We start from the raw sequence: 22,680 nt of genomic DNA, 5'->3' as shown, positions 1-22,680 counted from the left end.
TGGGTGTGTGTGTGTGTGTTTATGTGCATGTGTGAAATCAGATGGAGACAAGTGCAAGACAGTGAGCCGGGGGAGAGAGATGCTCAAAGACGATGAGGAGTAGCAGGGCGAGGCAGCAGCGTGAGGCACTGAGTGTGTGTGGTTGAGGAAGAGTGTGTGAACAGAGGGATGCAGTCATGTCTCTGTGAGAGGGAGCAGCACAGCAACGGTAACCATGCTGAGCCCCAAGATAAAACAGGCACGCCGGGGTAAGCACAGTCCCTCCTCCCTTTTCTCCATCCCTCCTGTATGCTCGATGTCTTTTCTCTCTTTCTTTGCTCCTATGCTTCGTACTGTCCTCCCCGCAGTCCATCTCTTTCTCTCCCTCTCTCCCTGTCTCTGCAGAGCTCCATCTGACCCACTGTCTTTGTAATGATGATGACATCAATATTGTTCTCAGTGCTTTCATTGATAATGACATCAAAAGGTGTCACGGCGCCAGACTTGTGCCGAATCTGCACACCGGTATCATTCTGCATCCCTGTGACTATTGCTGTCAGCAGTGGCCTGAGTTTTCTTGCATGGTCTGAAATGTCAAGGCTGTTTATCGGCTTTGTTCATTGAGAATTAACGGGCACTACTACAGGGTGATGTAATCCCTCATGTTTCTTGATTATACACCCTCATTCTTAGAAGATTGGATTCTGATGGAGATGCTGTGGGTTGTAGTAAACATGGCTGCTGGAAAGATAATTTTCCCAATAACAATGGTCTGTATCCTGACACGTTCACTCCTGAACCAATGCCTACATCTCTGTTTGTTCAACGTTTACCCCAGCTATTGGTTTTTTGGTTTTGAGCAGGTGACAGACTCTAGGTGACAGGTGGGGAGGGGGATGCATGGCTCTCTACTCCTGTAAATCAAAACTGCTGACTGTCAAACATAGTTCAGCTAATGTGAGGTAAAATCCACTTGTGACCGCTGAAGTCAGGACACCGCATATGCATGCCTCTCACATGACTGTGGGAAGATGACTGTGGAAGCTGTAAACCACCACAACAACTCCTGGCATTGAGATTATCACGATATCACGAGAATCATAGCAGGTGGTTGCTATAGACAAACGACACACGCTGCTTCAGGTGGCTGGGGGGGGGGTGTGACAGTTCCAAATCATCTCAAGGAAATTGACCTATATTGGTTTTTAGAGGAGAGTATCCACATGATAGCTGTTTTAGAGGCATTGCCACCTTGACTGGAAATAACAGCCTGTGAGGTATTCTGATCTCCTTGAATTAATTTCACATTTTTTGCATGAAAATGACCACAACAGAGTGAAATATCGGCTAGCAGCAGCTTCAAGAACCCTTACTATTTTGTATGTGTTTTGGCTGGGTTTCATTTCTCCCCTGGCTGTCGTTGTCTTTTTCTAGACCAGCCATAAAAATAAGACCATGAAATGTGAGTGGAGGGAGAAAAGCCTCTTGTTGAACACAGTTGAAGAGCGCAGTAGCCACTTCAGTTTTCTCGCCACGTTTCGTGAGCTTGCCATCTCTCATTTGCTATAATGGTATGCTCCTTTGGTTAGATTCCCTTCTCTGCTCTCCTCTGACCCTTTTATGCAATCATTCAATTTATCATTCAGGGCATTTTCAGACGGCATCACAGAGCTGGAATCTGCATTGAGAGGGTTAGATATCAGACCCAAAGTGGAGTGTGGAGTCTTACGGGAAGATGTATTGATAAAACTCAGAGTAGTGGTTGAGGCTTCTCTCCGTTATCTGTTTGTTTGAATAATTGTCAACATGAGGACATTTGAATGAATAATCAAGGGCTTTAGTCGGCAAGATATGATCTTTTTTGAAGCACTATAGGCGTAAAATTACCTTGAAGACTTATTATCATTTTATCATTTCCTCAGGATTTAATTTATAAGACAATGTCCAAACTGAAGAATTTTTGATGCTGCACCATGTTAATTATAATCAATACAAAATCCTTACAAAGATTACAAAATCATTTATGTTAGTGAATTTCCTAAAGTTATTACCAGTGGTAGTGGAATGTACCTTAGCATATTTATTCAACTATTGTACTTAGGTAGAGTTTTGAGGGACTTGTACTGTAATTGAGTATTTTTTTTATAGTATTTAGGTAAAGAAATATATTTACTCAGGTACTGTAAAGTACAAATTTGAGGTACTGTACTTGTACTTTACTTTAGTCTTTTTAGTCAATTTTTATGCTTTTCTTTAAACTTCTACTCCACTACAGTTCAAAAGTAAAAGTACTTTGTACTCCACTACATTTATTTTACAGCTGTTACTAATTTCTTAACAGAAAAGGATTGTACAACATAAGATGTTTATAAAATATAATGCACTGTTGTAATCAAATAGTTAAAATGAGCTCAGCCTCAACCAACTACAACAGTAGTAATTAATGCATCAGTAAAAATAAATCAATAATAAAATACAGAACTGTTTAACACTCACAGTGGCCATGTTTCTGCATTATAACTACTTTTATTTTTGATACTTTAAGGGCATTTTGCTTGTAATATTTAGGTGCTTATCTAAAATTTTGAAGGCAGAATGTAATTGTATTTCTCTTTCTTACTCTTTTACATTATGGTATCGCTACTTAAACTTAAGTAAATGATCTGAGTTCCATTGATTATCTCTAATGACTACATAAAACAGCTTATTAGTAACATAAAAGTACTTCAGTGGATATGTAAAATATTTAATTAAATATGAGGTGATGCACTTTGAGCTACATTATTTCCTGAAAACATAACAATCATTTGGTTCTTGAACACTAACAGTTCTTTGCTCAATAAAAATAAAAAAAACAGTTCCTCTCTGAGATTTCGTGCCTCTTTTTTTAAAGATGTGCACAACGCGGCCATGTCTGCTGTATTTATAGATCCTGCTCTCTCTGCCTCTACTGTCAGAATACAGTTTTGTTAATGAGTGCTTCACGTGGTGTCCAGTCTTCTCCCTTCCCAGCAATCATGAGTCTGCAAATGACAGACATCCAGAAAGGCTAGAAATAAAATGACGAGGAAAGACAGAGAGCTGATAAGTAAGAGAGAGAGAGAGAGAGATAACGGGAGAGAGAAACAGAAAGAGAGATTACAGTCCAGGCCCTTACAGAGACAGTACTTTCCCTGCTCTCCTCAGCAGAAAGCGAGATGCAATTAATGGAAAAAAGACGCAATTGATTTTTCTCTCTCCTCTCTCGCCTCCCTTTGACTTCTGTTTATCTCTCTCCCTCTTTCTCTCTCACCCTGACTACCTAGGGATCACTCTACTGTCACTGTTTTTGCTCCATACCTTCAGCATACGGATGCTAATATATAATCCATGCTGGTAGTCAGTCTGTAGCAGTTAAATTGCAACCAGATCCAAAGGAAAATTACTTTCTGGACACCAGTGAAATTGGAAGTAATGTATGCAATTATTATTATCTGAAAAACATTATAAAATGCACTGGAATATCTAGATGGATATCATATTAAAGCAGGATGTCTTTGCTACAAAATGGAGGATATGTCCTGGTAAATCGACTTAATAGAAAATCAGGATGCATGGTAAAGTCTGTGGGCTTAGCTGCACCCAAGAGAGACTTCAATGAATAATGATTGGGGATCGTCTCTGGGTGAATTTTTGGAATGATAGCAAAAAAACAAAGAAAAACAATCCCAAAATGACACGTCTCCTCTGTCTCTGTGTAACTCTCTATTTCTTTATCTCTCTCTGTCTCACTCTCACTCTGATGCTCTAAATCTTGAAAGCTCCTGTTTGCTCACTTTATCTCTATGTGCGTGTCCATGCAGCACGGTCCAAGAGCATGGTGCTTGGAGAGCTGCCTCGTGTGTCCAGGCCCTGCTCGCCTCTGGATCAGGAGAAAGCCATGAAGGCAGGCTGGCTGAAGAGGCAGCGGAGTATCATGAAAAACTGGCAGCTGCGTTGGTTTGTCCTGAGGACGGAAGCTCTGTATTTCTACAAGGACCAAGAAGAGACCAAGGCTCAGGTGACACTCACAAAATAACACATATACATATACAAGAGAGTTACCGGATGTCACCTGTTGCCCCAGCAGCCTGCAGTGCTCTATGTTTGCATTAATTCTGGTTCGAAGCGCAATACATATTCATGAATTTATCTGATTAGTATTTATCTAGTATTTTCCCCCAGTGTCAGTTGAGCCTATGTGTGTTCTCCAACTCTGAAAACAGCTTAGTGATTCTTTTAAATACATTTTGTAGCCCTCAAAAAATAATACCCCACAAAAATCACCGATCCCCACAATATCAATTAAAGTCTTAGTGTGTTGTTATTGCCCCGACACACACCAGATAATGTGGTAACTATTTGCCCTGTGGTTCTGCTGCAAGCACTTAGTTAGTGACCTTTGACCCTCTCTATGCTGGATCAGAAATGCAAGTACATCAGGAAGCAGCAGAGGGATAAAAGGATGAAAAGATTTTTTTCCCCTGAGTCATCCCTCCATCCATCATCATTGGACAGATGCCCAGAGTGCTCAGAACTCTATAATGTTTAACATTCACTACAAGTCCAAGTCCAGAGCCACTAATTGATTTCTTGTTTGGCCCTTGAATACTAGTGATATGGGTGTTTTCCTCATGCCTACTTGTCTGTCAGTCTGTCTTTCTATCTTTCTATCCCACGCCTTCCTCTTCTTTCTCCTACAGGGTTGTATTCCCCTTCAGGGCAGTCAGGTCAATGAGCTGCCTGCCAATCAGGACGAGCCTGGTCGCCACCTTTTTGAAATTGTTCCAGGTGAGTTGGCGTGGTGACAACTCTGCTGTGTGAGGAAGTCAATAAGTAAGAAAGTCTTGTTCAAGGGATGCTGAACCATGTGCCAAAAACTGGGCTCACTTTAGGCATTCACTTAAAATGGTAGTCTTCACTAAATCCTGAGGTATGATAAAGCACATCTGATATAATTTTTCGCCAATACCAAAACTTAAATGTTTTTTTTCAGAAAAAACATCAAGATCTAAGCTGGACTCTAAGGCTAAGAGTGCCACAACTAGCTATACCTGACACTCATGAGATTTGGTGTGATGAAACCCCAAATTCTCCAACATCAGTGTATATACTACAACCAGTAAAATATTAACCTGAAGCTGGATTTGCATTCATTTGCAGAAAATTTCTCTGTGATCATACTGTAAATACAGCGGCTTGTGTCCTCTTTGTAAACCTTGCTCTGATTAATGAAAAAAAGAAAGAAGTAAATCAATATCTGCGTATGAGTCACAGGCCGTAACAGATGAGACATGTGAAATATGCAGAACAGCAGAAAGGATGTGTGAAAGGATGTTCAACAATGCCTCCATTCTTTTCTGCATTTCTGCTCTTGACAGCGTGGGGTTGGTATCGTCACAGTATGTGGATCAAAAAGGACCTAATAGAAAGAAAGAAAGAAAGAAAGAAAGGAGGTTGACTAACATCCTGACAGTTTATCCTGAGGATGAGGTTCCCATTAATGATGGCATTAAGTACATTTTTCTCAGCTCTGATTATCAAAGAGGAGGATGGATTGTAGAAACACTGTAATGCATCTGTATTGGAGACTTTCTGAAAGTAGATTGAACTGGTGGAAACTATTGTATATATCTCCCTCTCTGGTTTTCTGTGTTGGCAGGATTGACAGGATCATGGTGTATAATTTCACTTTTGCAAGAACGAGTAATTGGCAACCTGTAGATAAAAATACAGATTTGCCTCAGAGGTTCTACAGAAAAAAAGCCTCTGTTTCATGGAAACACTGTGCACAGGAACAACTGTGATATTTTCAGTGTCTATGTCTGACACTAGCATGTCAGTTGTCTCTGTTCTGCTGCACTGTCTCCTCCTCCCTGAAATATATGTATGTTCATATATATATAAATATACACCTACTCACACATTACCTGTGTTTAGAATAAGATGACTGTCAGCAGATATAACTGATTTGGAGGATGGTGGGCAGTCATGCAAACTATATGCAATTTATGGCTAATGGGGTAAAACATGCAAATACAGCAATGTGGTCTTTTAAAATGTAAAATGGTGTCTTGAGTCACTTTTGAGTGAAAGTTAGTTAGTGAAATAACACAGTGAAAAAAACAGAAACAGACGAAAAGGTCCTGGACAAAAAGAAAAAAGAGACTGAGCGAGAGGCAATGGTGCACTTACTGGTGTCAGATTGCTTTTAAAAGGTTCCCTTCTGTAGAAATGTAAAATCGTTTTATGAATAGCGAACTTGATGCTTTTAGAAATTGAGAAGTTCTTGCACCTCTTCAAAAGCAAGTGATTACAAAGTCACATAAAGGGAGTGTAATCAAAGCTAAACTAAGATAAACCAAAATGTCAAACCGGGTGGTATCCAGCTGTGTGTACCCAGAGGATGGAGAGGCAGGGTTGCATGACTGCATCTTTGTACGTTACAGGGGTGCTTGAGCTAATAAGGCTATTTGAAATACTGATATTTATATCTTGTAGAACCCACTTGTTTACAGGTGATACAGTTGATGTGATCAGCAAAGTAACTTGCCAAAGTGGTATTTGTGCTATGTGTGATTCCACATATTTAAAGCACGGTGGTTTTGAGATGTGTTAGACATTTTGTCCTATTGATCCAGAAAAGTAATGAAGTATGGTTTTGTTTTCAGGGGGGGCTGGAGAAAAGGATCGAACAGGTGTAGGCCATGAATCATTCCTCCTGATGGCCAACTCTCAGAGTGACATGGAGGAATGGGTCAGAGCCATACGCAGAGTCATATGGGCTCCACTGGGAGGAGGTGGGATTCTTAAACATATTCATACACTTAGTCTCACACATACAAATGACATACATACAGCACTGTTAATTGTAAATTAGTAAATAAATTGTAAAATCTCTTAAGGAAACATTCTGAATTTTGCCTGAGTGGTGTTCTTTTTCGGTGTTGTTTGTCTGCAGGTGTGTTTGGGCAGCACCTAGAGGAGACAATGTTGTACGAGGCCCAGTTCGGCCCCCAGGGGCTGGTCCCCGTGCTGGTCGAACAGTGTGTGTGCTTCATACGTGAACATGGGCTCAAGGAGGAAGGCCTTTTCAGGGCCCCCGGACAGACCAATCATGTTCGACAGCTGCAGGACGCGTTCGACCGTGGCGAGAAGCCCGTGTTTGACAAGTGAGGCAGCAGGGAGGGGCATTTTGTCTGTAGCAGCATGCCAAGATATAAGCAGTGCTGTATGTTATTCTTTATGTGCACTCTCTGTCTCTTACAGTACCACAGATGTCCACACGGTGGCATCACTGCTAAAACTATACATACGGGAGCTGCCAGAGCCTATAATCCCATTCTCCAAATACACACAGTTTCTCTCTTGTGCTCAGCTACTTACCAAGGATAAAGTAATGGTAATGAAATATCTGCCTGTCTCATTTCAGATATCTTTTAAAACCTTTACCTTGATAGTTAACACTTGTTTATCTTGTTCAAGGGCATCACAGAGCTGGGCAAACAGGTGAAATCCCTTCCTCAGGTCAACTATAACCTCCTTAAATACACCTGCAGGTATGTAAACGCTGTCTTGTTGTCTCCTCTATGTATGAGTAGTTGTTAGGCTCATTAATTTGACTTTGATGGGTTTCATTGTTGCTGCTGTTTACCATTCACTGTTTGATGGTTGAAGATTTGTCACCCTGTCATACAAGACAAATAACATTTCTTACGCCCACATCCTCGTCATCAGGCGATGTGACATCACAGTTATTGTCTCTGAGTGTGCAAATCTGCATGTCTCCTCTGCCTTCTGCATCTATATAAACACCATGAGCTGAGCCCACACAACAGGAGGAATCATGACTCAGCCCCCCCTTTTTCATGGGGTTGAATTTTACCGAAGAGAAAAGAACAAGGGGTTTTAAACATTTTCAAGCAAATGCAGCAATGCACTGAAGATTTTATGTGGAATACGGTATGATATGCTCAAACACTGGTTCCTGTCTGCACAGGTTTCTGGATGAGGTTCAGTCTCACTCCAATGAGAATAAGATGAGTGTTCAGAATCTGGCCACTGTGTTTGGACCCAATATCCTTCGGCCTAGACTGGAGGATCCAGTTACCATGATGGAGGGTTGGTGATGTCAACATATGTTAATCTGCAGCTTAATTTGTGACAAAAACTTGCTTTCCGATCAGTATTTACAAAGCCATGGAACATTTCCGGCAGGTGTATACTTACCGTGTGTGTATGTGTGTTTGACATTATAAACAGGAAGTTCACAGGTGCAGCACCTGATGACTGTGCTGATCAGTGAACACTCCCGACTTTACCAACGTGAGGAGCCAGAAAAAGAGACCAAGATCCCCCCACAGCAACAGCAGAGTCCTGTCCAACGGTGCCAAGTGGAATGGTTCTCACAAGAAGACACTGACCCCCCACCCTCTTCAGGCAATTGCTCCAAGACCCCTAAAGAGAAATCCCAATCTTCCACCCCTTCTCTAGAGAGTAAGCCGACTGCACCAAGCCCCATTACAACATTGGAGAAGGGTGAGGATGGTAAGAGTGAAGGGAAGGGCAAAAGTAAGACAGAGGAAAAAGTGGACGTAAAATCAGATAGCAAAACTGAAGGGAAAAGTGGGAGTGAAGTAGCTCTTAGCCCCAGTAAACAGTCTAAAGCTCTGCCCTCTTGGAGGTGCTCCCTCAAGGGCAGTGCAGCATCTGGGGGGCCAAGGGGGAAAATAGGGGGATCAGCGGGGGATGTGTCAGCAGCTGGCGGGAGCAACTGGCTAATGAATGGCCTGTCATCCCTACGAGCTCACAGGCGCACAACCTCTTCTGTTGAAAGATTGAAAGACTCTACTCTGTCTCTGAAGGATTCAACCCTCTCCCTTAAAGAGACCACTCTTTCACTTAAGGACTCACAGAGAGACGCCGATGAAGACTCCTCTCGAACATCCCTGTCTCACAGAGCCCTCCACCAGTCCCACAGACTGTCTGCCTATGACAATGTTGCCCCCTCCAGTCTAAGTCTGCCTGCTGACACGTCCTCAATCTGGACGTCCTTTGAAATCTCATTGGCCGAGCCAGAGGGAAGTGATAAGGCAGTAAAAGAAGGGCAGGGTCAAGAGGGACCCAAAGAAGAGAGGGACAGTACAAACATTCTGGATCACAGTGCAAGTGGTACTGAGGATGATCTTACAGGAACAAATGAAGGTTTCACCAACATGCTAACCCAGCTCAGTCAGGAGCTGAAGAAACAGAGGACGAGCTATGAAACCTGCATTAGCAAGTAAGAATGAGTCACTGGTGATTTCCCATCAAATAACTAATTAAAGTCAGCATGATGATGTTACTTATAATGTCGTCTTCTCTTCTTTGAGGTTGGAGGAGTCCTGCTCTAAGTACCAGTCCCAGGTAAACCGCCTTGAGGAGGAGCTGGACCAGGAGAAGAAGAAGTTTCACATGCTAGAGATCAGACTCAGGAACTCGGAGCGGGCACATCAAGACGCAGAAAACCGAAATATTCTCCTCCAGCAAGAAATGGAGGAGTTCTTCAAAACCCTTGGAGATCTGACCACAGGAGCAACACGGACCAACTAGACCAGACCAACCTGCCTTCATCTGGTCCATCAGAGGAGGAGGAGGAGCTTGATTACTGGGAAGACCAGCCAGCCCCAAAGCTTTGAAGACCAAATACCTCTAGTGCAGTACTACTTGCCATTGTATCCTCTTTAGTATGGCCGTGTTGTGCCTACACTGACCAGTGCCGGTGCCAAATGAGGACTCCTCTGGACCAAGACCCTCTCATTTTACCATTCCACACACTTCCTTACTATTATACACTATAGGTAATGTAGCTGATTATTTATTAACTAAATTTCTCTGTAAGAGACCAGAAAAAGCCTTATTTATGAAATGAGGTACAGTCTTCCTATAAACACTTCCCTTAGAATTTGTAGCCTTGACAGAAATCTTATTTTGACAAAGAAAGAACAACATTAGACATTAAAATTCAACTCTTTTATTTGCTGGAGTTGAAGGTACTGTAGACAGTTTCCATTTCTGATGTATATAATTGGTCTGTTAGTGAGGCAATTTCAGATCCAAAGGCTAAAATTCACACTTCTGGCCTTACTATAACACACCACAACAGGTTTACTCTTTGCTATCAGTATGTGGCCAAACCATCAGAAGACTGCAGCATCATCCCAGTAGTGCTGAGTGGCTTTCTTTGCTTTCCTCTAAATGTACCTGCACTAAAACCAAATTTGCTCAGAGAAAACTCATGCTTTGTCTATTCTAACATTTCTATTTTTGGGGAGATTGAGGGGAGGAAAAAAAAAAACCCACAAAAAGAGGAAGCCACAACAGTCATTTGAAATGTGGCCCAGAAAGGGTCAGGAAATGTGTCGCAATCCCCAAAGTGCATTCTGGGAGCTGATGCTAGGGGTTACTGCCTGGAGTGCCCAACCATGAAAAGGGCAAAGGGACAGGTTGGGAATTTGAGCCATCAAATACATCCAAAGGTTACTATGGCAAATGCCTGTTTCCTGACTCTCAGAAACATAAATACATCTACATTAAAATGTACAGATGAATTACCATGTATACTAATCTATGAATTATATTGCACAGAAAATAAACAAAAAAATGAAAAAAAAAAAATGCATATAAATAGTACTTCTGAATGAAATGTACATTACATACAATAGATGCCTCCTAGCTTGAAATAAATAAATAAATAAATAACACAAATGCAGAAAAAAATTCAATCTTTTTTCGCATTTCTTTCGAATGATGTGTGCCATGAAATACATACTGTATCTTCAAAAATGTGTGTTTGAGTGTGTATATGTGTGAGGTAGAACTCAGAAAGACGCACAGAAGAGAAGGGCATCTGCCACGGAGAGGACTGAAAATCACTGAACTGAGTAAGGGCACTTAAATGAAATATCTTAAATACCAGACAGCTGTGAATAATGTCTGAAAGAGCCTGCCAAAAGGGTAAAGTGACTAATAAGACTTAGTCCCTAGTGACAGTCCCCAAATACAGCTCACTCATTCTAGCCAGTGGAGTGGCCTATATTAACTTGTTACAGCGCTAACAGTAATCATTGGCTCCTTACAATGCCACATTTCTATTCACTTACATTCACCCTGTACTTCCTCATCCAACAGACCGTCACCTACAAATTACATCTAAGTAAATAAAAAAGTTAAAATACAGTCAGTCTACAGTATGCTATAGTAAAAAAAGAAATTCAGTGCCAGGGCAACAGACCATTTGACTGCTTGTCGCGATACACACAATCAGAGGTGACATAATACTAAGAAAATAAGTTAACTTGGGATGCTTTCTACAAGAAAGAGGAGGAACAATGTCAAAATAAAATCATCCATTTGCATTAGGATCCAAGATGAAACGAGCTCTAGTCTACTTTTAAAGAAAGAATTTGTGTAGATTCATTCAAATGTCCCAAAAATACAAAAATGCCAAATTAACAATTTAAAAATATACTCAACATAATATTGCAGTGCTAACAGTATGATAGTCAACTGTGTAGCAGTAGCTAAAAAAACAGCAATGTGTAAAGTACACTCAAATCCCTCTCTTTCATAACATACTTCACAGTTTCACATCAAAACATACTCTGATTCTTTGCAGCAAAAATACAGTAATAATGATACAATTTCAAACCACAATCATTTACAGAAGTATAGAGGGAGGGGAAATAAAAACAAACTGTACATTAAAAGCGCAGTTCTACAAACTAACATTAGAAGTTCCATTGGCCTAAACCCTTTCCTATCACACACAGATGAGGAAAGGTTCGTTTTTGTTTGTAAGTGTGGGTTTGTGTGTATGTGTATTGTATGTGTCCGTTATCTGCAGCAGGCCAGTGCACCCAGAGAGGTATGGCTGTCCAAGCTGCTGTCTGTTTCAGAGGTCATGGTGGGGTCACTGCTCGGGTCAGTGGGCTCTGTGGACATGGACGAGACATCGTTGGCCGAAGAAGAGGAGGAGGACGTGGGCTGAGGGGCACTGTCGATCACTGCTGCACCTGTGCTGCGAAAAACACACATCAACGCATAGGTTTCATTGAAATACACAGGACTCTGCCATGCACATGTAAACAGTGCCTTAAACTAAGTTCCCAGTAAGCACCAATTTGGTTATTTGCATGAATATGTTAAAACTGGGCTAAATCTTTTAGAAAAATCAAAGTAAGATGTCTCATTTATTTAACCATGTCAACCATATATATTTTGTGGAGTTAGGAGCTGCTTCACTACGATGTCTGTAAAAAAAATAAATAAATTATACAAAAAAAAAAAAAAATCGACTTCTTTCAAATTAAACATTTAAACTTTAGTAACAAAATATTGAATCTTTATTAAGTAAATGTTTCATCTTTATTCCCCAAATCTCTGATTATGGCACTAATACAAGGTTGTACTTACGACTGAAATACTGTTGAAAAAATTGTTATGTGTAAATTTTTGTTATGTGATTTCTTGGTTAAACCTGCAAATCACCAAATTATTTCTTACTGGGTTGTGTGCATGTACGAAGAATGCAGTGAACTTATATAAAATAAAATAAAACGTATTAGCATTTTTGCATTATTCACTCATACAGACTGAGTGTCAGCCTCTGGTAAATACCCATCATGTGCCTCTAACAAACAAAAATGGTATTGATTCACTATAATTCATCCTTTCCACCTCTTCTCATCACCCAAAGTTATACTGATTACTCACCTAAAGGAGGTGGCTGGCCTCTTATCACCCCATTTTTTGTCCACTCCTCCCATTCACTCACCTCCTTATAAATTAGCCCTACAAATGGAAGAACATTAGAAGGTTATGTTGGGCCGGGGAGACAGAGCGTAATAATTGATGCATGTATGCACACAGTATGTGATACACTTTTTTTCTGTACAGTCAGAGTGTTTTGCATACGGTAGAGTCCAAACAGCATCATGTTTCTAATTTTGACAGGCTGTGCTGGTGTGTAACCCTTCTAAAAATGAGTGAGGGGTCATTATCACCTGGCAGAGTTTAGGATGAGCTCATCGTGCTCCACATCTGAAAGTGATATTTACTCACAATCTTAAGTCCTCCCATGCGCCACAGAATCAGGTTCCCCCACAGTGGAAAAACATTAACTGGGTGGTTTTAAAAAGGGGATTTCAAGTCACGCAATGCGCCCTCTGGCAACTATAATGGAGACACAGAGCCCCTTGGGCAACAATGTCTAAACAACTGACTGCATTTTCTACGCATTCACTGGCTGTCCCACTGGATTTCTTTACACATGGTTTATTTCTGTGCTTTCCATGAATAGAAAATAATCACGTCACCACTGATAAACTGCTAATCATAGAATCTGACGAGCTGACCATTTATATTTCCTTGTAAACTCATCTGATTTTCACAAAATGTAATGCATTAACTATAGTACAAAGCCCTAATAGTGACGAGTAGTTGTATAGTAATATATTAAACGTTTTGCTAAATTACCAAGCTGGTTTGGTACTTCACTCTAAACCAAAATTCAGCTATCTCCATCAATAACGCATCATGTTTTGAGGTGGTCAAACAGTGTGGACGCCCAACTAAATTTCCATATAAATTCATTATATCAGTGACTGAAACCTCTTAGGCAATACATCCGAGCACTGTTGTTAGTTTCTGTGCTGCCTCTGGAGCCAGAGGGTAAATAATACACTGAAACTGACAGTGAAATGCGAAGTGTTCTGCGCGGCGTTAAGAATCTTAGCATTCCCTCTAACCTTTCCACTCTTCCACAGTATGCTCCCTCTCATCCAGCTGTTTGTCTGGGATCTTCGGAGGGGGCTAAGAAAGAGAAAATGGCTTAAATGGCACATTGGCAGTTGAAGAGCGATGCCAACTTTCCACTTCAAGTGATGTAATTAAAATCTCATGTGGCCCATTTAAGGATCATTAGGTCAGCGATCCACTTACCGCTTCCACTTCTGCTGGATCGTACCAAACATTAATATAGGGGTGCTGCAGGGCCTCATCCACAGAGATGCGCTTGGAGGCATCAATCACTAACATCTTGGATAAGAGATCTCTAGCTTGGCTCGCTGAGGGAGGAAACAACAGACAGATAAAATGCTGTGCTATTAATCACAAGACTACAAATGCGGTTTGATGGATGTGTTCTTGATGATTTAGGTTTTAATTCGATAGCACAAAAAAACAGAAAAAACAAAAACACTACCTTTCAGTTTGTTGTGATCAGAGTCGGCAGGGAAGAGCACGTCTGGGAAGAGTTTCTCAAAGCTGTATCCAGCATAGCGGGGCCTGTTTTCCACGTACGTTCTCACTGACTGATTCAGCTTCATTAGGAAATCCTGAGACGGAGTGCCTAGCTGCTCAATTACCTTGTTCCACTGGTCAATGTCTGGGGGTGTAAATGTTAAGGAAACAGGCCACACACACACTGCTCACTCCAACACACATACTGTAACACACCATTAGGACAGTGACATTTAACTTTCTTTGAGGTGAAGACACGAACAGCTTTACTTACGTAGTCTCCACACGCGCACACACCTAGATCACATGAACTATAGTGATACAGCCCCTCAATCTTTTCCTATATAGCTAATACACAACTCTTGTACATACTCCCTCGACACTAGGGCCCTTTAATGTTTGATTTTGCTTTAAGTTCTCACAGTAGGTGGGTGAAGCAGAAAAATGATTGAGGTCACATTTGTTGGGTGGAAAACTTGAAAATGGATAGCAAAGTGACAGAGGGAAAATCTCAGGATGGTGTTGGATCTCTTCACACAGAATGAAGTGATGACACGGTGATCAATCAATGATGGGGAAGGATACGATCAGTGCCGGGGAACAACACACTTCCCCTGATCATCTCGGCCACTATGCAGCCCACTGACCATACGTCCACTGGAGGTGGACGTTTGGATGACAGGGAGGTGGACATGCAAACAAAATGATGAAGAAAAAAAAAAGCACAAATAACAGAACGAACTGAGAAGAAGGCAGACAGAATGGCAGTGGTGCGATGATGTGTGGGAATGAAAATGGACACCATGCAGCATCAGCCAGATATATGAGAGGCAGCAATGCAGTGTTGAGCAGATAAAAATAAAAAAAAATGACACATTGATGAAGCTTTACAGCCCATGACTGCCGGAAAGCTTCGAATAAAGCATGTTACACTGGACTATACACTGGACTTAACAATTTCCCATAGCCTGGCACAAAATATTATATTCAAGCCAAAAACTGACTAGGGAAAGCACACACACTTTGCAAAGCCTGTTAAGATTTAAAGTGTGAAGAAGTATTCAAAAGACCCAAGGATACAGTCCCTTCCTGGGAAGAGGATTTTATGGCGAACCATTTCTGCCAATATGCAGCCCACAGACCATATGTCCACTAGTGAAGTGGAACATGGTAAACAAAGCCAATAAGAGGTGAGAGGAATGCATAACAAAAGGTTAGTTACACGTAGGAGGCTAGTTAGTGAGCGTCTTCTTGCAGCAAATTCCCATTATGTACAGAAGTGGCTTACACAACGTGAACAGCAAGATTTATCTTCGGGTCCCTCTATATGGGTTATAACAGATCAGCCACAACATTCAAACCAGTTACTGGTTTGAATGTTGTGGCTGATCGTGTATAACAGATCTGACACACAAAAAATTTTTAAAAAGAAAAGTCTTTAAAGTTTAATAGCGTAACTGTAATTCACTTTTATACGTTGAAAATCACAAAGAGTTGACAATGTAGCCGGAGTGACAGAAACAGTACATAGACTATCACTAACCATTGGCTTGATAGCCCATGCCCAGGATAACCTCGGGAGCTCTGTAGTAACGAGTAACCACATATGGTGTCATCAGGAGGCCTGTGGCAGCCGTCCGCGCCAAGCCGAAGTCCAAAATCTTCAATGTACAATCTGACTTGACGACTATGTTACTGGGCTTGAGGTCCTACGGAGGAACACACACCAAAATGTATCTTTTAGATGTTAAGTTCGTCAGCAATGACATTGTAAAAAAAAAAAAAAAAAGAATAACTCACTGACATCTATGATAAGAGAGCGCTACATAATCCATCATGACTAAAGGGTTGAAGGTTCCAGTTCCTGCTGCAGATACTTTCTAAGCACAACTTTTGCCTAGGTCATGTTTCTCTGAAGTACAAATTACTTATTGAGGTGTTTTGCTTGCTAGTAGCAAATGCATGTCAAATTTACAGTTTCCAGGTTAATCAAGAAGTGAAATTTTTACATTGGAGATTGGAGTTTTGAGTCTCTCTCTTCATGATGACGCGCAATTGGAAATTGCATGCATTCGTTTTGCACCTGCTTATTATTGGTCCATAAGAGGAAATTATATATTGTCCTATTCGACAAGGAGATTACAAGTCTGTACCGGCTCAAATCAACTTCAGAAAAAGCTGCTTGAAATTCAGTGTTTTGTTCAAGGACACCTCATTGAGAGTACTTGCTCTGAATTTAGGCTTTTACAGTCAAAAAATGACACAAATGTTAATATTTCCACACTAATGATTGAGCAGAAATATATCCAATATATTTTTATAGGGTTTTATTGGTAATTTAAGGACTATATTTCTCATCTGATATTGTGCCACTTGACCATTTGCCCTAACACTTCAGTGTCAAGTATCATAGCAGGTTTAACAGTTCCTCTTCAGAAAACCGGCCTGGCATTGGTCTGTGTAGTCCTGGCCAGCTGATGCTCACCCTATGAATGATGCCGGCAGCGTGGAGGTGTTTGATACCACACAACATCTGATAGAGCAGATAGGACAGCCTCTCGTGGTCCAGCTCCATCTGAATGACCTGGCACAGGTTGGCGTCCATCAGCTCCATCACCAAGTATCTGACAGAGCAGAAGCGGTTTACGTGAGTGGTTGGAGAAGCGTTTAGGCAAATACACAAGAGGGAATAATTCAGTTGTATGAACGGTACGTACTCTGTGCTATAAAATGAAAAAACAAACACACTCAAGTACATCCACACAGCTAGTTACTTACACGTCTTGGAATTCTTCTAATGATTTTTGTGGTGTAAATACATTTAATAGGCCAATGATCTGTGGGTTTAAAATGAGATGAATCAGGATGATGTTACGTCATTTACATTAAAGCATAATTTCAGCATACATACACATTTAAGCATACAAATACCATTAGCATTTTGTAAATGTAAAATATCATGTCTCCCACTGATGAAGTGTAATGCAACTGATCAGATTTGCATACTTACATTTTTGTGGTTGACACATTTCATTAGGACCAGCTCTCTGTAAGCCCTCTTGGCATGGGTTTGGTTTTGAAACGGCCGACTTAGCTTCTTGATGGCAACGTTTCTTTCAAGGATTTGGTCGTAAGCAGAGCTGAAGAACAAAGTTAGTCGATAATTTCAAAATGTGAACACAAATATAGCATAACAGGCAGCAGACATCGCAGGATATGGATAAGTCACTTCGATAGACTAAACATCTCTGCTTCTTTCATCAACAAAAAAATAAAAAGCACAAAAAAAGTTTGAAAACTTACTGTTTACATGGATTTATATTCTAATTTCCTGAGGTGGTGTTAAATTAAAATGTTCTACAGTTATCGTGAATGTTCTGGTGACATATTTGAAACAGTGACACATATTTAACCAAGTAGCTGCTGACTAAACATGGATGAGGTTGAAACACTCACCAGACGATTCCTTGTGCTCCTGAGCCGATGGGTCTGAGATTCTGGTATCGCTTCAGTACTGTGAACGTCGAATCGCCAACTTCTAGGCTGTAGAACTCTCTCTCTCTCTTGTTTTTGTTCATGGCGAAATCTTCAATTACTGCTTTCTGTGCATCCAAAAATGTCCTCTGTGTACACAAAGACAGACACGCGCGCTTTAAATGTTTTGCAGTGTCAGGACTACACCACAGATACCACAAGAGCAAACCAGGCGAAAATTAGAAAGTCGTCTGAAAATCCCTGCTCCGGAGAAAGCAGATTAGGAGTAAAGGAGAAAAGACACTGCTGAATTTCACACTTGAGGCAAGCACGGCAGTTCCTTATCCCAGCAACTCAGCAAACCCACCAGGGTGGAAGATTTGATATCATCAGCAGGGGTGGCAGGGCAGCAGGACACTGCGAGGTCTACTCCATCCTATGAAACATGATTCTCAGAGTGACTCTGTCACGCTGGAAAACCAAGCCCAGTGATAATTCCTTTGAGTTTGGACCCGGGCCCGGGACTCCAGCCCCGTTCTACAAGCAGGTCTTCCACAGGCACATGTTAACTGGGTCAAGTTGCACCAAGAGGCTGTGAGCCCAGATAAGACACAACACAAAGATGCCAATTTGTGAGCACGATGTTCCCCAACAAGTTTCATTTTACATTAAAACAAAACCAAATAAAATCTAAAAAAGGAGAAGACTAACATCGGCTTCCTTTTCTTTCATACCGTTCGTATGTAAGCAACGTAATCACCCTCCCCATTCTCTCGACACACAGGCCATATGAGGAAAATAATTGCCAGAATAAAGTGAGTCAGCTCTCCTTCTGTTCCTCCAACGTCACAAAGACGTACATAACATCCACCTCCCTCACAACATGAAAATAGACATGCCGCTTCTTTTTTTTATTTTAAACAGGAAGACAATTACGCTCGTGCGAGTTATGATGGTTTGAATGACGCTTTAGTTGGTGTGCAGTACTGTTGGTGGCATGTAGAGTTATCTGTTGCTCTGTTGTAAGCTCATTATTTTTTGAAATAATGGCTGTCCATGAGCAGAATGAATGTCAGGTCCGTGTTGGGAGGCAATCACAAGCTCAAAGTTTTACTCACTTGATATCTCTTGATCGCCGGAATTCCTCTTCCGTCACACACAGTGTGAATATTAACGTCCCTGTTGTGACTTAACTAGTATTGATGCTTACACCTACAGCCAGCATCAACAAATTCCTCTGAATCAATTACACAGTAGTAGATTGCAGTTACAGCATGGGTCAGCTGCAGTACTTACAAGCCATGCAGCAGCCACATCAGTAGTTTCGTGCAGCACCTAGGACTTCGGGATCTCGTGAATGGATCTGAAGGCAGGGAGCTGTAATAGTTCTTGGTGCCTTGTGTATCCAGCACAAGCAGAAATACAGCGGGGTCATTCGTAGAGCGCACTCCCTTTTAATGATTTAACCTTTGTTTTCTCTAAGCAAGCGGCCTCAGCCTAACGATTTAATGAATGGCTTCCAAAGCACGTACTTAAAGGTCCATTCTGATCCTGGCAATGGTGGTAAACGTACATTACATTAATATTACACAAAAATGCACTTTCTCGGTCAACTGTCTCAGTGTTTTACCACATATTAACACAATGTAAGCTCTGCAGCTGTCTTGTCTATAACATCATATACCATAAAACAGACCCACATTAATACTAGTATCACACAGTCAACTAAAACAAACCTAACAGGTAGAACATCAAGTCCATAGGTAGAACAGCATCTCATGTTCTCCCAGTTTACATACACCGCTCACCAGCTAATGAGGAAATACGGGAAAATCTCAGCTATAGAAACATTTACTATAATCTACCTGACGGAAAAGATAAGTTCTGGCACATATTATCCTCATATATCCCGCTGTGGACCCAATCCAAGGCTGAGAGGGCATCTTTGTTCCGGTCCACACATGCAAACTGCCCGCAGCGCGGAGAGAGACACAAGGAGAGAAGGAAGGAATTTGCCAATTGCTATAGGACTAGGACACTATCGATCTGCTTTTTATTCCCGTGCGATGTGTGTTAACCTTGGCCACACGACCCCTGCCTCTCGTCTCCTCGACGGCAGCGGTAGCAGGCAGGTAAATGACTGCACAGACCAGCTGCACCAGAGAGGAGGCGTGCACGCCGGAGCCTGAGTAAGCTGGACACCGCACGGGAGGACATTATTGCAGCGATAGACAACAACCAATATCGTGAACATGACAGGGCCTGTTGGGGAGACACAGTGCGCGGTCCGCGGTGACACCGGCTGCGATCTCAACCTTTTCGTGCGAGGGCTGTGGACGGACGTGCTGCACCGTAGCGGCGTTCAAGCGAGTATCGCCGGGCAAGTTTTACGAGGGAAAGTGCAATGTAACACCCTCAAACAACAGCCGCGTCGGCAGGGGAGCGTGCACACGGCGACACGCGACCCTCCCCCACGACCAAACAATGAGCACGTCTGAGGAGCAGAGGTGCGAATCCTCATCTTACCTCTGTTATCAAGTCAAACTGTCGATCGCCCCGCGGTCCGATCAGCGGTGAAAATGTCGCGGAGCGGCGGATTGTTTGTTCGTGCCGCCGGCGAAGGATGATTGATTCCGTTGTTGCGGCTTAAAAATACATGACCTCACCAAATTCACTTGCCTACGTTTCCATCTGGCTGCTACTGACAGGCCAGGACGCGCAGTGCGCACGGGGCATGCGTCCCGGCAGCGCGTCACTCATCCACTGAGACACACCCACCACCACCTCCTCCATCCATCCGTCCCCGCTTCCGCCTGCCTGCCTGCCTATCTATCTATCTATCTATCTATCTATCTATCTATCTATCTATCTATCTCAAGAAACACAAACTCGATTTCGCCCACTTCTGTTTAACACGTGATAAATGAGATGTTACTGTATGCTCTTTATGCCTGCGGTATATTTAGTGGGCTGACCCTGGACTCACCGAAAAATATAGATCCTATGGCCTACTGCGTGATAATCAGTCAGAGCCCAGATAGAGATACTGGCCACACTTCTGTCCGCAAGTTACGTTCATTGTAATCGGCGTTTCCAGTAGCGGTGTACGGAACGATGGAATGTGAGGCTGCATATTTCCCCGCCGTGTAAATTTCCTAAAATGTATTTTCTGGTGACAAAGAGAGTGGCTGACAGAGGGCGTCGGGCCGTATGGTTTATGGATCACTGAGCGCACAAGTCCAAAAGTCTTTCACGCATTTTTCTAAAACCAAATAAACCAAATACGCAGTTGAAAACTGACCCCCGGTTTCCCCCAACAATCTGCCTTTGCCGCAAAAATCCTCCACTGGGGGAAATAGAAGGACATCTGAATGTCCACATGAAGGACATGTAGTGAAGCACATGCACAGCTTCAGGCAAAATAGTCAAGTATTGTACAACTCTGACATCTGATTTTTTTATTTGTTCTTGATTTTTTTTAAATCTTTCTTTCTTTTTCAGGTCTGTTTGATTTTAATTAGGCGAGTTAGTTTAAAAGAGAATATAAGTGTCTTTTAGATTTCTTCTGTCCTTTTAATGTAAACACAAAGGCTGTCTTGGAAGTGGGACCCTGCGACTACTCTTGACTGGGCAGGTCTTTTTATACACAGACAACTAGATCTAAATGATGAGTGTTTTCCGAAGGAGTTTCAAATTAGTGATGATGGTTGAACAAAACAGGTCTGTGATCATCGGGTAAACAGACAAAAAAATCAACTTTTCGCCTAAATTCCTGAGTTACTTGTGATTTAAAGGTTATACTGTACTTAAAGTAAAATGATCGACTTTTGACCTGCCAGTGTTATCGACTAATCAACAACACTGACTGTTCCAAGTTCTTCCAATGTCAGTCAGTAAGTTAGTTAGTTAGTTGGGGAGGCACTTTCCCAGCGGAGACGCGGTTTTGTGTGTCTGTTTCCAGGGTAAACAGCGATGCTGCAGTGATAATACATAGCTATGGATAAACGATTAGACTGTAACTGCGCGATCAGTGTCATCGGGGCAATATCTGGCCTCTTCTGTCGAGCCATACGTCTTTGTGCGTCTAGCCCACATTCAATTGTTGAATCGTACGTGGACCGCGACATGCACAGGCTCTGCAGAAATCCATAGCATAGCAGTCAGGGGTGCATCTAGAGTTCAGCCCTCGGTTCCTATACGCTACGACGGCGCAGGTACCCGCGGAGCCGCGCTCTGCGAGGGCGTGTGACCGAATACGGCCGGTCGGTGAAATTGCGTTAACTTGGCGCCGAGTAGTTCAGACCCCCCCGCGGCCGCCTGGCAGCCCTGGATGGTTGTTATTTCTTGCTGTCCCTGCGCCGATACCGCGGGGCCTGCAGAGACCTGCTGCGCGCACTAGACCCGGGAAGCGGCATGGATAGACGTCCCAGCACCGACGCCCGCAGCGAGACGAGGCTACTACGGTTTCTTACCCCTTGTGCGAAGAGAGCCCGCAGTGTTATGATCATCGTGGTGGGGCAGCCCTACTGCAGCAGGCTACAGTCCACTCGCTTGGCCGCGGTCGTTCGTCCTTCCCAGGCTTCCCCGTAGCGCACCGACCGCCGAGGACTCACCGCAACTTTGGGCGTCAGACGGATTAATTAAATCGCTGTAGCTGATCTCACGCAACCCGCTATTGGCGGCGCTGACCTGCCGCTGTCAAACCGCGAGGGTAATCTAATTAAGTGTTTAGCGGCGAGGGGCTAAGAATAGCGCCAATTACAGCAAAAAGTTTCGGATCTCCAGCGTGGCGCCGGCGGCGACGGAGCACATGAGCGAGGCACCATGTACGGTCCGTGTCACTGATGCATTACCTGCCAGAGCGGAGCAGCCACGGGCGAGGAGGACGTCAGAACAGCACTGCCATGATCACAAGGATTATTTTGGATC

At 42.5% G+C, this 22,680-nt stretch overlaps 2 protein-coding genes across 4 annotated transcripts; one reads left to right on the top strand and one right to left on the bottom strand.

Annotated features, from left to right (window-relative positions):
- arhgap22 (Rho GTPase activating protein 22) lies at positions 1 to 10,006 on the top strand. Its single transcript, XM_040138714.1, has 10 exons — positions 1 to 248; positions 3,822 to 4,018; positions 4,701 to 4,788; positions 6,669 to 6,797; positions 6,959 to 7,169; positions 7,267 to 7,399; positions 7,483 to 7,556; positions 7,997 to 8,118; positions 8,260 to 9,277; positions 9,369 to 10,006. The coding sequence occupies exons 1-10, from the start codon at positions 215 to 217 to the stop codon at positions 9,586 to 9,588; spliced, it is 2,226 nt and encodes a 741-aa protein (XP_039994648.1). The 5' UTR covers positions 1 to 214; the 3' UTR covers positions 9,589 to 10,006.
- Positions 10,007 to 10,718: 712 nt separating this feature from the next.
- mapk8a (mitogen-activated protein kinase 8a) lies at positions 10,719 to 20,525 on the bottom strand. 3 transcript variants are annotated; one of them, XM_040138716.1, is made up of 12 exons: positions 20,278 to 20,525; positions 17,734 to 17,900; positions 17,288 to 17,417; positions 17,056 to 17,114; positions 16,763 to 16,901; positions 15,821 to 15,986; positions 15,358 to 15,429; positions 14,240 to 14,422; positions 13,978 to 14,102; positions 13,785 to 13,848; positions 12,751 to 12,828; positions 10,719 to 12,050 (listed from the first exon to the last, which is right to left on the bottom strand). In XM_040138716.1, exons 2-12 carry the CDS (start codon positions 17,853 to 17,855, stop codon positions 11,872 to 11,874), a joined length of 1,317 nt encoding a protein of 438 aa, XP_039994650.1. In that variant the 5' UTR covers positions 17,856 to 17,900; positions 20,278 to 20,525; the 3' UTR covers positions 10,719 to 11,871. The 3 variants fall into 3 exon arrangements, with proteins under 3 accessions (XP_039994650.1, XP_039994649.1, XP_039994651.1); XM_040138715.1 differs by lacking the exon at positions 15,358 to 15,429 and adding an exon at positions 14,863 to 14,934; XM_040138717.1 differs by lacking the exon at positions 15,358 to 15,429 and adding an exon at positions 14,863 to 14,934 and having other exon boundaries at positions 11,915 to 12,055.
- Positions 20,526 to 22,680: the final 2,155 nt, after the last annotated feature.

Source organism: Xiphias gladius, chromosome 11 (genome assembly GCF_016859285.1).
Source record: "Xiphias gladius isolate SHS-SW01 ecotype Sanya breed wild chromosome 11, ASM1685928v1, whole genome shotgun sequence".
NCBI classification, from domain to species: Eukaryota; Metazoa; Chordata; class Actinopteri; order Istiophoriformes; family Xiphiidae; genus Xiphias; species Xiphias gladius.
The sequence above is the reverse complement of the archived record's forward strand: the minus strand, read 5'-3'. Positions and strand labels throughout refer to the sequence as shown.

Coding starts and splice junctions, on each gene's coding strand:
- mapk8a (XM_040138716.1), bottom strand. CDS start 17,855: ATGAACAAAAACAAGAGAGAGAGAGAGTTCTACAGCCTAGAAGTTGGC. Junction 14,103..14,239: donor TGATCACAACAAACTGAAAG/GTAGTGTTTTTG, acceptor TTCCTCCCTCAG/CGAGCCAAGCTAGAGATCTC. Junction 13,849..13,977: donor ATCCAGCAGAAGTGGAAGCG/GTAAGTGGATCG, acceptor TCTCTTTCTTAG/CCCCCTCCGAAGATCCCAGA.
- arhgap22 (XM_040138714.1), top strand. CDS start 215: ATGCTGAGCCCCAAGATAAAACAGGCACGCCGGG. Junction 4,019..4,700: donor AAGAAGAGACCAAGGCTCAG/GTGACACTCACA, acceptor TTTCTCCTACAG/GGTTGTATTCCCCTTCAGGG. Junction 8,119..8,259: donor TCCAGTTACCATGATGGAGG/GTTGGTGATGTC, acceptor CATTATAAACAG/GAAGTTCACAGGTGCAGCAC.